The sequence below is a fragment of the Ailuropoda melanoleuca genome, chromosome 9 (assembly GCF_002007445.2).
Source record: "Ailuropoda melanoleuca isolate Jingjing chromosome 9, ASM200744v2, whole genome shotgun sequence".
Classification (NCBI taxonomy): domain Eukaryota; kingdom Metazoa; phylum Chordata; class Mammalia; order Carnivora; family Ursidae; genus Ailuropoda; species Ailuropoda melanoleuca.
This window is the reverse complement of record NC_048226.1, coordinates 21,884,258-21,896,899: the sequence shown is the minus strand read 5'-3', so window position 1 is coordinate 21,896,899 and position 12,642 is coordinate 21,884,258. Positions and strand designations below refer to the sequence as shown.

The following is a 12,642-nucleotide window of genomic DNA, read 5'->3' as shown; positions in this document are numbered from 1 at the left end:
AGATTGCCAGCATGCAGCTGGCCATCAGAAAGACCAAGCTTTGACTAGTGGGTGGGAACTTTCAGCCCCACCCAAACTTAATATCCAGGATGAGGACAGAGAATGGAGGCTGGGTTATAAAAACTCTTTAACAAGGTTTAAAGAGCTTCCAGATTCATGAACACATCCAGGTGCCAGGACAGTAACTAGCCCACAAAGGGCAGAAAAGCACTGTGCCTCCCCCACACCTTGCCCTATGCCTCTCTTCCATTCACTTGTTCCTAACCAGTATTCTTTATAACAAATCAATAAATATAATTTTTTTAAAGATTTTTTTTATTTGACAGAGATAGAGACAGCCAGTGAGAGAGGGAACACAAGCAGGGGGAGTGGGAGAGGAAGAAGCAGGCTCATAGCGGAGGAGCCTGATGTGGGGCTCAATCCCATAACGCCGGGATCATGCCCTGAGCCGAAGGCAGACGGCTAACCGCTGTGCCACCCAGGCGCCCCCAATAAATATAAGTTTTTTCTTGAGTTCCCTGAACTGTTCTGAGTTTGAACTCAGCTGGACAGAAGTGTGGGTAGCCTGGACACCTCTTTTGCTGTTGGCATCTGATTGGGGGTAGCCTTGTGGGACAGAGTCCTTAACTTATAGGATCTGATGCTAACTTCAGGTAGAGAGGGTCAAAATAGAACTGAATGGTTGGACACCCAGTTCCTGTCCAGAGAATCAGAGAATTGGCTGTTGGTGTGAAAGACAGCACGTACTTGGCATTGGAAAACTCCATACATATGTGTCTTGAAAATTCTTCCAGTCAACTACTTTGATCTCAGATGAAGAAAGTGGGCCTCCTCCTTCCTCCTGCCCCGACACTTTTTTCTCTCAGTATGGCATAATGATTGAAATCATCATTAACAATGGGTTGTTAGGAGGGCCCTAAGCATGCCACTGGCTGGCTTGTGTATGAATGTAACGTGCAGCATTTCTGTGTATCAGAGATGAAGTGGTAGAGAATGCAGAAATTAAAAAGGTAAATGTTTTAGAAATAAACATGGTTTACAACCTAACATTCTACAATGTGAATAGTATCCATTCCGTAATTAGAATCAGGAAATAAAAAATAGAGAACATAAGAAGCATGGGAAGCATAGAGCCAGAAGGCTGGTCAAAATTCCAAAAGAGGAGAGGCCAGATTCTTTTGAAAGGCACAGGTAAGTCTTTGGATGGCTCCACTGTCTCTTCAGAAACTGAAATGGTTCTTCCATTTCTTCTCAAAGATTAAATCAGATTATATCTGAGAGGCCTCCCAAAATGATAAAACTAATCTATAGAGAAATACCCCAACTGCTTCCTCTTAGGAATAAGAGGAGGTCAACAAAACAGCAACCTTCTCTTCCTTCGGGTTATTTAAATAACTGGAAAGTCCTACAAATCAAGGGTAAGTGAAAACACATTAACAAACTTAAGTCAAAAGAAAATTTATTTGATTTTCCTTCCCTTCTATGCAGACTGTATAGAAAGTCTCTCATTTGCAGAATATTGACCTCAGAGTTTCAATACCCCGGGGAGAAGATTATGTAGATTCAGATTTTCAGAACCGCAATTCAGCAACAGGAAGCTCTGGGAAAGAAAATTTGCTGAAGGCAATTTCCTTGATTTTCTGTCCCCTCCTGTCCATAATTCTGCCCTGGTCTCCTGCCCTGTTGGCCTTCAGTCTCAAGCTTCACTTCTTATATGTGCCCATTATTCAGGCTAGGTCAGGCCACGCTGGACACCAGCCAGAGGACACAACAAGCAGGAGTCACAGGGGTGGTGGCCTGATAGATGACCCCAGAGCAGCTGCCAAGGCCTGCCGTGGTGACATCTAAGTTTCCCATATCCATGCTGTGGCCTCAGCAGGAACTCCAAGACTTTCCAGAGGGAAAGAAGTTCAATTAACAAACCTGTTAATGTCTGTTCTAAAACCAAGATACTAGTGATTCCTTAAAATTCATTCAGGAGCAAGTGTTACAGACACCATATGAGCTACAGGTGCCACCTTCCAGATAAATGTGCCACCCAGCTTTGTAGGGACACATGGCTATAAAGGCACCCAGCATGTTTCCATATGCTGGGCATGTGGAACGAAATATTAGTTCACCATGCAACACCTAGATACATCAATGTTCGCTGATGTTCACATTTGGAAGAGTCTGTGCCTTTCCTTCTCTCCCTTCCATTTCTGTAAAGCAGAGATTTTTCCCACCTGTGAACTCCACTGTCCACACCACCAGCCTGCCTTCTGCCATATCTCTAGGGAGTCACTTGGTCACAATATTTTAACCTTTTTGTTAGAATGTACACTGCACAGCCTGATTATAAATGGCTCAAGAGAAGAAACTGGGTCTCATCCACTTCTGGGTCCCCACCACATGACCCAGTTTAATGCCTTCCACGTAGCAGGTGCTCAAAAAGATCCACTGAATAGGTGAAATAGCAAGGTGAGTTTTAGAATAAATGAAGTTGCAGACACTTCTGCAAATGTAAGAATTAATTAGAAATAAGCTGTGCTTGAGAGAAATTTAGAAGTCTCCAGTGACATCCTCCAAAGCAAGCATGTTTATTTATGGAGCCCCTGAACTCAATGCAATAAGAAATAATCTGGTCACTATTTTCCTGGAAAACACCACCCTTTGAAAAAAAAAATTTGCCAAGTCATATGCCACTGAAGATCACTTCCTTACTGTGGGATAAGGAATGTAGGCATCAGGAAGACAGACCTGTCTGTGACCTAACATGCAGTGAGCATATTAAGTGTTTCTCTCTATATAAGAAAAATGTCAACAGCAGCTCTGCACCATAGAGGACATGGGGAATGTCTGGTTTTATGTTAAAAAGGAAGCATTTGCATTATCTCCCAGAATTCCCAGAGCTTCAACCTTACACTACGGTGTTCAGATGTTATTTGGAGTTGGTTTTATTTTGTGTCAGGATATCTTAGCCCTTCCTAAGTTCCCAGGTTGAGTTTTCTGTTTCATATATTCATTCCACAAAAGTTATTCAGTGCCTGCTGGGGTAGAGTAGTGAATAAACGCAACAGAGTCCTGTCCTCCCTGTGTACACATCCCACTTGTGCGAGGGAGACTCAGAGCCAAAGAACAAAGAAACAAAGAATGGGGCAGCAAGTGCTTTAGAAACAAAATGGAATACATGTTTGTGTTCCTTCAAACCGCTGTGTTGAACCCTAATTCCAATGTGAGGGATGCCAGCGGAGGGGCCTTTAGCAGGTAATTAAATCACGCAGAAGGAGCCTTCCTAAATGAGATTATACAAAGAAGCCAATGGCTAGCTCACTCCCTCTCCATTGTGTGAGAACACAACACAAAGGCAACTCAGAAGAGGGCCCTGAATAGAACCCAACCATGGCGGCACCATGATCTTAGGCTTCCAGCCTTCAGAACTGTGAGAAATAAATATCTGTTGTGAGTAAACCCACCCAGTTTATGGTGTTTTTTTATAGCAGCCCAAACAAAGACACCAGGTAAGAAGAATGGCGGGGGTTGGGGTAGTGGGGGAGGGTTCAGACAGTACTCAGGGACTCAGGGAAGACCTCACTGGAAAGGTGATCTTCAGGACGAGACTAGTAAGAAGGGAGAGAGAATAGCAAGTGGTTCTCGGGGAAAGAGACTTCCAGGCAAGGGGAGCGAGTGCAAAGGCCCTGAGGTGGGTGTGTGCTTGGGTGATGTGTGCAGGGCAATAAGCAGGGCAGGGAGCACAGCAAAAAGAAGAGGGCTGGAGGGGATGTGGCTGAAGCAAGGGCCAGGCAGGCAGAGTCAGAGACCACCTCAAGGACCAGCTTGCCACTGGGTGAGACAGTGGCTGCTGGAAGGACCTGAGCCAATGAGGCTTGTGGCTGAACCTTCATCTTCTCTTATTGGGATCATACTGACTGGTATACTGAGAACAGACATCACTAGGCGAGGTAACGGCTGAAACACAAAGTTAGGCTAGGAGTCTCCACAATAACATAGGCGAGAGATGATGCTGGTTTAGACCAGGGTGGAAGCCATGGGGTTGATGCAGTGGTTAGAACCTGGATCTGTTTGGAAGGTCAAACTCCAAGATCAGATGTGTGTGTGAAAGACAAGAGTTAAGGGTGACTCGGAGGCTTCTGATCTAAGCAAATGAAGACATGGAGCTATCATTTATCCAAAATGGAGACAGCTACTGCAGGGGCCAAGGGCAGGCTGCCCAAAACGTTCCACTTTGTCATACTGATTATTTTATCTTATTTTATTAATTTACATTCAATTACCCAACATATAGTACATCATTAGTTTTTGATGTAGTGTTCAATGATTCATTAGTTGTGTATAACACCCAGTGCTCTTCACATCACATGCCCTCCTTAATGCCCATCATACTGATTATTTTAAATAAAAGTTAACTTAAAAGGGCCTGTGCAAGGACACTCAGACCCTCCTCTGTCCCCCTGAAAGCAGGAAATAAATTCCTCCCATGAAATGTACTCTCCCTGTACCATGAGCTAAAGAGACATCCTCATCACCAGCGATAGGAAATTTAGAGCCAAGAAGGCTACAGAAACAACCCTTGTTAGTTTTTACTAATTTCCTAGCACAGTCCAAATTCTTTTCAGAATGCTTTACTAATTAAAGCTCCCGAAGTTAAGGGTTTTTGTCCTGTCAATTCCTCATAAATTTATTGTCTCTTTGTCTAAGAAGCTTAAAAACTATCTGCCTTGGTCATGTCTGTAGGTCAAAATGTCATTATTGGGCCTCTGTGTGCATGTAACAAAACTTGTTTGTTTTCTCCTGTTAATCTGTCTCATGTAAATTCAATCTTAGTTCAACTGGAAGACCTTAATGGGTAGAGAAAATTTTTTCCTTCTCTTCACTATGGACGGGGCAAGTGTGAAAGGGAAAGAAGGGATGGTCTGGAACACACTGGGGTTAAGATCCTCCTGGGTGCCTATGTGGGGACACCAGGGAGGAAGTTGGGTTGGTGCTGTTAGCTCCTAAATGGTGCCTTAAGCCAGGATACTGGGTCCTCCAACTCCTGAGACAAGGAATGGCTGGACAGACATGAAGAGATAGCAGAGGGAACTCAGGAGTCATGAGTGAGTTAGGAGAAAAACCTAAGGAGAGGTATCCAGACACTAAATGAAGAAGGATTTCAGGAAGAAGGACCAATCAATTCTACCAAATGCTCCCGAGAGACCCAGTAAGATAAGGGGGAAAAAAATCAATCCCTGGAAAAGGCAAAATAATGGTGTTCTACCCCTGGTGGGGAGTGGAGGGATAGGACAGGTATTGGCAGGTAAGGGACACAAGTATCACCTGGGGTGATGGCAAAGTTCTGCTTCCTACGGGGGTGAGACTAAAGAGCTGACAGCACTCCTGGCAATTCACTGACCAGTACACTTAGGATCTGTGCATTTCATTGTGGGCAAAATCTTTGCCTTGAAAGACACCCTAGTCAAAGAGCTGCATGAAACACATGGGTGAATGTGACCACTGTCTGCCATTCTACTTTGAACTGAACTTAAAAAGAAGCTAGATCTATAGAAAGATGGATAGATGGCCAAATACGGGAGAAAGCAAGAATTATAAAATGCTAATTACAGAATCTAAGAGATGAGGATACAGACTCACTGTAAATTCAACTTTTTGGTACGTTTGAAAATTTTTATCAAAAAACTGGGGAAAATTGTTATTCGTAGTATAGCATTCAGCAACCTGGGGATGAGTGGCTTGCTCACCCCAAGCCAGGCAAGGGTGAGTTGAACTGAGAATGCATGGGAAAAGATGGGGGACAGTCCAGACCCGNACCCAGGGAGGCACCACTTGGAGGAACACTGCTGTAAAGGTGAGGAGGAAACCAGAGTCACTGGGGAAGGTGAATGGGGACAAACTGAGGTTTGTCTGTATGCTAATGAGAGCGAACTGCCGACCCTATTATGATGTTAGAGGCAACAGGGACAACTGTAAAAGTAAGTTTCTCAGCAGGCACCAGGAGAGGGAACCTCCTCCCAGGAGGGAGGACCCTTCTCTAAGGGGAGCAGTGACCCTGTGCCCATGACAAAAGGAGGGAAGATAGAGCAGGTGTGCAAAGGGTTTGAGGGTAGGATGTACTCACTAAAGAATGTTGCTTTAAATATTGCAGGGAAACCTCTCAGAGGTTCTGCAAGGGATGTCATGTATAGCCAAGCATACTCCCGGGACACATAGCAGATGGCTTTACAGGAATCTGTTTTCCTTCCCTAAACTTCCACATGCATTCCCACTAAAACTCACCTGCCCAAGAACCACCTGGGAATATCCCTTTCTCCACATTTATCTCTCTCATTCCTTCCTTACAAAGAAAGGCATATTTCCCTTATCTTTATCTCAACTCCTATCTTGGGACACTGGCCCAAGAAGCAAATAAAGGGTCAATGTAAACTAACAGTGTTTATGTGTTAAAACTTGGGTGACAAAAACTATCAAAGATCAGGTGGGTTTTAATTCCTTTAATTCCTTGCTTCCAACGAAACTGAATGAGAAACTTAATCAAGCTGTCAGCTGATACATCCTGATAAAACTGTATTATTTTTGTCATGGCACCTGGAAGAAGTTCAAGGAATTGATTAACATTGCTGTAACAAAATGTCTTTCATTATGAATGACACATTACTACATCTATTTTAAAAAGTCACAGAACTGATGGTGAAATCTGCATCAGTGTCTCATTTCTGACAATAAAAAATAGTCATCTATGAATACATGAATTAATTTAAAATAAAAAGCCCCATCTTTGGTAGAGAGATGAATGTCACCTTGATGAATGAAGCACCAATAATCATTGTAAACCTAAATCAATCTTGAAGAAAAAAAATGAACACTTATTATCTAAAGGAATAATTTTTATGTAAATATTTACATTTAAGAGAACCAAGACAGAATGATTAATAAAAGACCTGCAAACACTGAATTATATCAAGTTAGGATAAAATTCTGTGTGAAAATTGGAAATGCAACACCAGTGCAAAGAAGACAGGGACTGTGTGAAATATCTGGCAGTTAAAGAAGGCCTAGTTTATATATTTCTTAAGTGAATGATATGGACATCAAATTATTATGGCATTTAGATTCTGCTTAAAATAGAGATTAACAGTTTTACTTTCAAATGTCAATATTTACAATTTGCTGGAAGAGACATCATTTGCAATTCATTAAATTTAGGTGAGAATTTAAGATGTCAAGTTAAAAATCCATGAATGGAATACAGCATTTCAAAACTTTTGCAGGGGCCACTGGAGCACTAAGTGTGGAGGCCTCAGGCTTAGGCAACTGCCTAGGATTCCAATATGCGCATCCAGAGGGCATGGGGAGGGAGGCAGAGGTCCCTGAGCCCTGGGGACCAGTTAGTGCAGGTTACAGACAATGCAGATCTTAATCTTATGTTATTATTTGTATTGCATGAAGTGCTTTTAAAATACTCCCAAATCACCCTATAGTGAAATACAAGCATGCACTCAGTCCTGCAGGATGCAGTGAGGAACAGTCCAAAGTGGACGTCCTGTTTCACATACCCTGGCATGTGTGGATTGAGGACTGCCCTGGCTTTCCTCAGGGGCCCCCTGCTTCCCCTGCATTTCAAGCACCAGCCTCTGGGAAGCAAGAGCAGGAAGACCCACGGGAGAGGACTGCCATTGTCTCAACTTACCATCTGCAGCCAAATGTTGGTGGTTAAAACTTGGTTCTTCTCATCCTTCAAAGAAAAAGAAAGAACCATAAATATGGTTTATACGGCTTACAGAAGAGGGAGTGATACCGTTATTCATGCAGGAATCGGGCTGCTGGGACTGCTGGAATGTGTGGAAATTAGGAGGCACCACGCGCTTCCAAATACACGCAAGCAGCATTTCCCCAGAGTTAAGCTTTTCTCTTTATTCTGAAATAATACACATTTATTACAGAGCACTTAAAAATATGAAGAAGCATAAAGAAGAAAATAAAAACCCCACAGTCCCACCATCTAGAGATCACACTTGCTAATGATTTGGCTTATTTTCCTTTGTACCCTTTACGATAATTTATATGCTTAAGAAAATAAAATTGCATGCAAATTCTAATTCTTTAAAGTCAAGTTTATTACTGGAATGTATACAGTTTTAAACAAATATAAATATCTGTGCTTCCCTCCCCCAGGAAAGGGAGTAAGACCTGTGACAGCTGCCACACTGTATGCCAAGGGTGCTGCGTGGGTCACATTTCTGCCTGGTCCTTGTGGATCTGCTGGCCTTTTCTCTCATCTTCTATTTACCAAGAAGCATGCCTGGTCCCTGACACACACCCACAAGGTAAATTCTGTCCTAATGAGCAAACCAAGTTTCAGAAAGGTAAGATGCCTCTCTGAAGGAGCTATTAAAACTTGGATCTTTCTGACACAAAGCACCTTTTACTGCATTTCCAAACCACCTAAGGATGGCGTCCAACAGGGTGCCAAGTCTGTGTGCTAACCAGAGCTTGGGAGAGTGTACCACCCATGGCTTTGCCCCAGCACAGGATATCTAAAGAAAATTCTACGGAACATCAACCTTTCCAACTGGGATGCAAGCAGCGTCTTATCACAGTTGGCCAGCCCAACATGGCCTAGCAAAAAGCCAGCGTGAGCAGACAACGAGCAAGTTTCATGCAATAGTTCTACTGAGACGGTGTTATCCAGAACCTAGCACCCAATTCCCACCTAAAGGACTCTGTAGATTGGCAAGTGCCACTCTCTTTAGGAGAAAGTATTTACTAATGCCTCCAAGCAGATGTGCCTAGAAGCTGAGACTGAGAGCTCCTCCATCAGGAGTTACCTGGCCCCGTTAACTGATGGCATACCCAAAAACAGACCCAATGGTAGAAAGAATGCAGCATCTGCTGGGGTGTGGTCAGAGAGCTGGGATGCAAATGAGAAATACATGCTGTTTCTCATTAAAATAAAAATGTGTTGAACATGTAAGGAGTTGGCAAAGATTCTTTGATGCATCAATGCTCCTGGCTCAGCAGCTCACACTCTGAGCAACTTTGAGAGGTGAAATTGGCAGGCAGGGAAGTATGTGAATCCCAAAGAAAGAACAGAGCTGCTTGGGAAGGGACAGGCGACAACATTCTAGTAGGGTCCCAGGTCATAGCTGTGTCCAGAAGAAGGTGTCAGTTTGGTTACAGGAAAAATACACCCAATTTTTCAAAATAAATCATGGCAGTCTTTTTGGTGGAAAAAGTTATGTAGCTAATATTTCTCAGTATTCTGTACTGAGCAAATGGTCCCCGATAGAGCCATATATTTGAACTGCATGAGTACTCTAGTTCCGGTTCAATCTCCAGTATTATTTGAAAGCATCAGTGAACTCTTTTAGGACATATATCCGTTGCATCAACTTATTAAGGAGTTGTTGTTTTTAATGGGCTTAAAATTAGCCAGTGTTCCATTTGGGTGGCTTTCCTTCTTTTAATTGCATCTGCTGCGTCTTCAGCTTCTGAGAAAAAGGCTTCTCAGCCTCTGTGGTTTGGGAGCTCAATTACTACCAATCTAATTAAAAGGCTTTCTTCTTTCCAACATTCTAACTGAAACCTCATTAGAGTGAAACGGAATTTCTGTGGTGTGTAGCAGCATGGGACTGAAGTGCCGGCATTTCAAACTGTAATCAACACTGAGCGGCAGCCAGACACCACCGGAGAGCACAACGATGCCAGGGAGGGGAGCCCTCCATGGAGATTCCGGGGGACCAGCCTGCAGACCAGCAAGGAGGCTGCTGTGTGCATTCCCAGAGTGGGTCTCTTTCTTCTGCTTCCATCCCAGGGCCACCTGCTGGCTGTGCCTCTCAGCTCTCTCACTGCACAGTGACCAGATGTCCTCCCTCTTTCCCACCCCCACGTACAGTGCCCCCTATCCATCACACACTGAATGTTTGTGTCCCCCAGAAATTCAAATGTTCAAACTTAACTCCCACTGTGATGGTATCTGGAGGTGAGACCTTTGGAAGGAGATTAGGTCATGAGAGCACAGCCTCCGTGAATGGGATTAGTGTCTTATAATAGAGACCCCAGAGAGCTCCGTTGCCCCTTCTGCCACGTGAGGACACAGGGAGAAAACATGTCTATGAACCACGAAGCAGGTGCTCACCAGACAATGGATCGGCCAGTGCACTGATCTTGGATTTCCCAGCATCCAATCCATGAGGAAATAAATGTGTGCTGTTTAAGACACCCAGTCTGTGATATCTTTGTTATAGGAGCCCAAGCTGATGAAGACAGTGCCCCACCACACACTGACCTCTACTCAGCTCCAGATGGGGCTCTCTGCCCTCATCCAGCTGCACTGCTCAAAGAATGAAGTCTAAGGTTCTTAGTGTAGTACACAGCCTTTTCTACAAGCCATGGTCCAGCCAAGTGTTCATTCATCCATTCATTCATTCACTCATTCAACAAATGTTTACAGGACACTTCCTTTCTCAGGCATTATGCCACCTATACATATAGAGTAGGAATTGAAGATCATTCTTGAGCTCATGGAATGTAAAATGTGAGTTGGGGGTGGGATTACACAACTCAACAAAATGATACAATTACAAAAGGTGACAGGAAAGGAGCAGGGTGCCTTCAGAGAGGATGACAGGGGTGGAGTCCCAAGAATTAGCCTTCATTTTCACGCCCTATGATATCGGAGACCAAAAAACATGGATCCCTCACGTCATCACCTGTATCACCTGCCCTTTTAAGATGTCACTCCTGCTCAGCTCCCAGGGCCTGCCCTCCCCCCACCCTTCTGTGTTCTCTTGCCCTGGACTGAGGTTGCCTCCTGGCTCACCAGGGGCTCCAGCATCAAGCCAGCAACTCAGGCAGACCCTGGCTTTGCATAGGAGAATGAGGAGCAGAGAGGAGAGACATGAGAGCATGAGAGAGACAGATTACAGTTCACCAGGAGGAAGAACCTCCCTGGCCTACAACAGTCCAGCTTACTTCAGAAAGCACCTGGGAATTGGCTCCTGGAGTTATAAACACAGAGAACAGCCATCTGCCTGCAGAGGACACTGACACCCCTCATGGCCCTCCAAGGGTGCAGCTCAGGTGACCCAGGGCCTGTGCAGTCTACAGTGGCCAGGTCTCCCACACATCCTGGTGCCCATGCCCACGCTAGTCTCTAGCTCTTCCTTCCTGCCACCCCCAGAGTACCCACAGTGCCCTGCTTCCTGAGCCTTCTGCAAGAGGACGCAAGGCAGAACTTGAGCCTGCATTCAATGCCATGCCTCAGGGCTTGCATTGCTGCGCATGCTGCGGTGTTGTGGAGAACTGGGCACGGAGACCGAGGCTTCGGTTTAGAAAGTTGGCAGATGGAGCTGTGGTTCCCAGATGCTTCTCTGGCCTCAGGCATTAGGATGTTCCTGGCAGCGTATGCAGGGGCTCCACTCCCACTGCCCAGAACCTACTTATTCAACCCAGAAGGGAAACTTCCTTCCCTCTCCTATAAACATCCTCCACTGACAGCAAAGCTACCAGCCTCCTGCACTGCACCTGAGCTCATTTAAATCCTGAATTCGCTGATGAAGCTGCATTCAGCAGTCTCTTTCCTCATGAGCTGGATGGGGCACTGGCCAAACACTGGGATTCCTGCGGGGAGAGGGAATGGTATCTCTAAACCCAAGCCCCAAACTCTGACCCAAGGGTGTCTGAATGAATCACCAGCAAGCAGCACAGAATCTGAACATGGGTTTCAGTGATCCCAGACCCTCAGGCTGCCACCTGGCCATTCCTGTCCTGACCCAGCCTGGCAGCACAGCATAGAGGGGCCGACCTCATACCGGCAGAAGACCCTCTAGGCTCCACCCTCAGAACTCAGTTTCTGTGGCTTTCAACTTTGTCTCCTGGGAAATAAGGAGATAACAGTTGCCCTGACCACCTCCCAGAGTGGGAGAGGCAAGGAGAGCATCCTACAAGCCATGGCATGTGCCTCAGTGCCAGTGGCTGTCCCTGGGGGGCTGCTCTCACCACACAGCTCTCCTGCAAGATCCATACTCCTTCCTGACCCTGGGATAACATAGGTGGAGACAGGACCCACGGTTGCCACAGAATCACGGGAGGCCCTTGTGTCAAAGCACCCCCAAAGCCAACTGGTCTAATGCCTCATTGGTTTTTGTTTTTTGTTTTTATTCTGAGCATTTCAGAATATTATCCAGCCTTAAAAAATACGGAAATTCTGCTATTTGTGAAAGCACAGATGAACCAGGAGGGCACTATCCTCAGTGAAATTAGCCAGACACAGAAAAACAAATAACTACATGATTCCACTTATATGAGGAATCTACAATAGTTGAGCTCACAGAAGCACAGAGTGGAATGGTGGCTTCCAGGGGAATGAGAGGTCTTAGTCCACGGGAACAAAGGTTCAGCTCTGCAATATAAACAATTCCTAGAGATGTCCTGTGAGGCATGGAGCCTATACTTAGCAATGCTATATTACATGCTTAAAAAGCTGTTAAAAGGGTTAATCTTGGGGTGCCTGGGTGACACAGCGGTTAAGCGTCTGCCTTCGGCTCAGGGCGTGATCCTGGCGCTATGGGATCGAGCCCCACATCAGGCTCCTGCTATGAGCCTGCTTCTTCCTCTCCCACTCTCCCTGCTTGTGTTCCCTCTCTC

The 12,642-nt window shown here is 45.1% G+C and overlaps 1 protein-coding gene across 1 annotated transcript in view; it reads right to left on the bottom strand.

Moving 5' to 3' along the window:
* CHRNA7 (cholinergic receptor nicotinic alpha 7 subunit) overlaps window positions 1-12,642 on the bottom strand; it is a 119,285-nt gene that overhangs the window by 60,913 nt on the left and 45,730 nt on the right. The window contains exon 3 of the mRNA XM_034668905.1: window positions 7,685-7,729. Coding sequence (XP_034524796.1) covers window positions 7,685-7,729 — 45 coding nt within the window. The remainder of the gene's footprint in view (window positions 1-7,684; window positions 7,730-12,642) is intronic.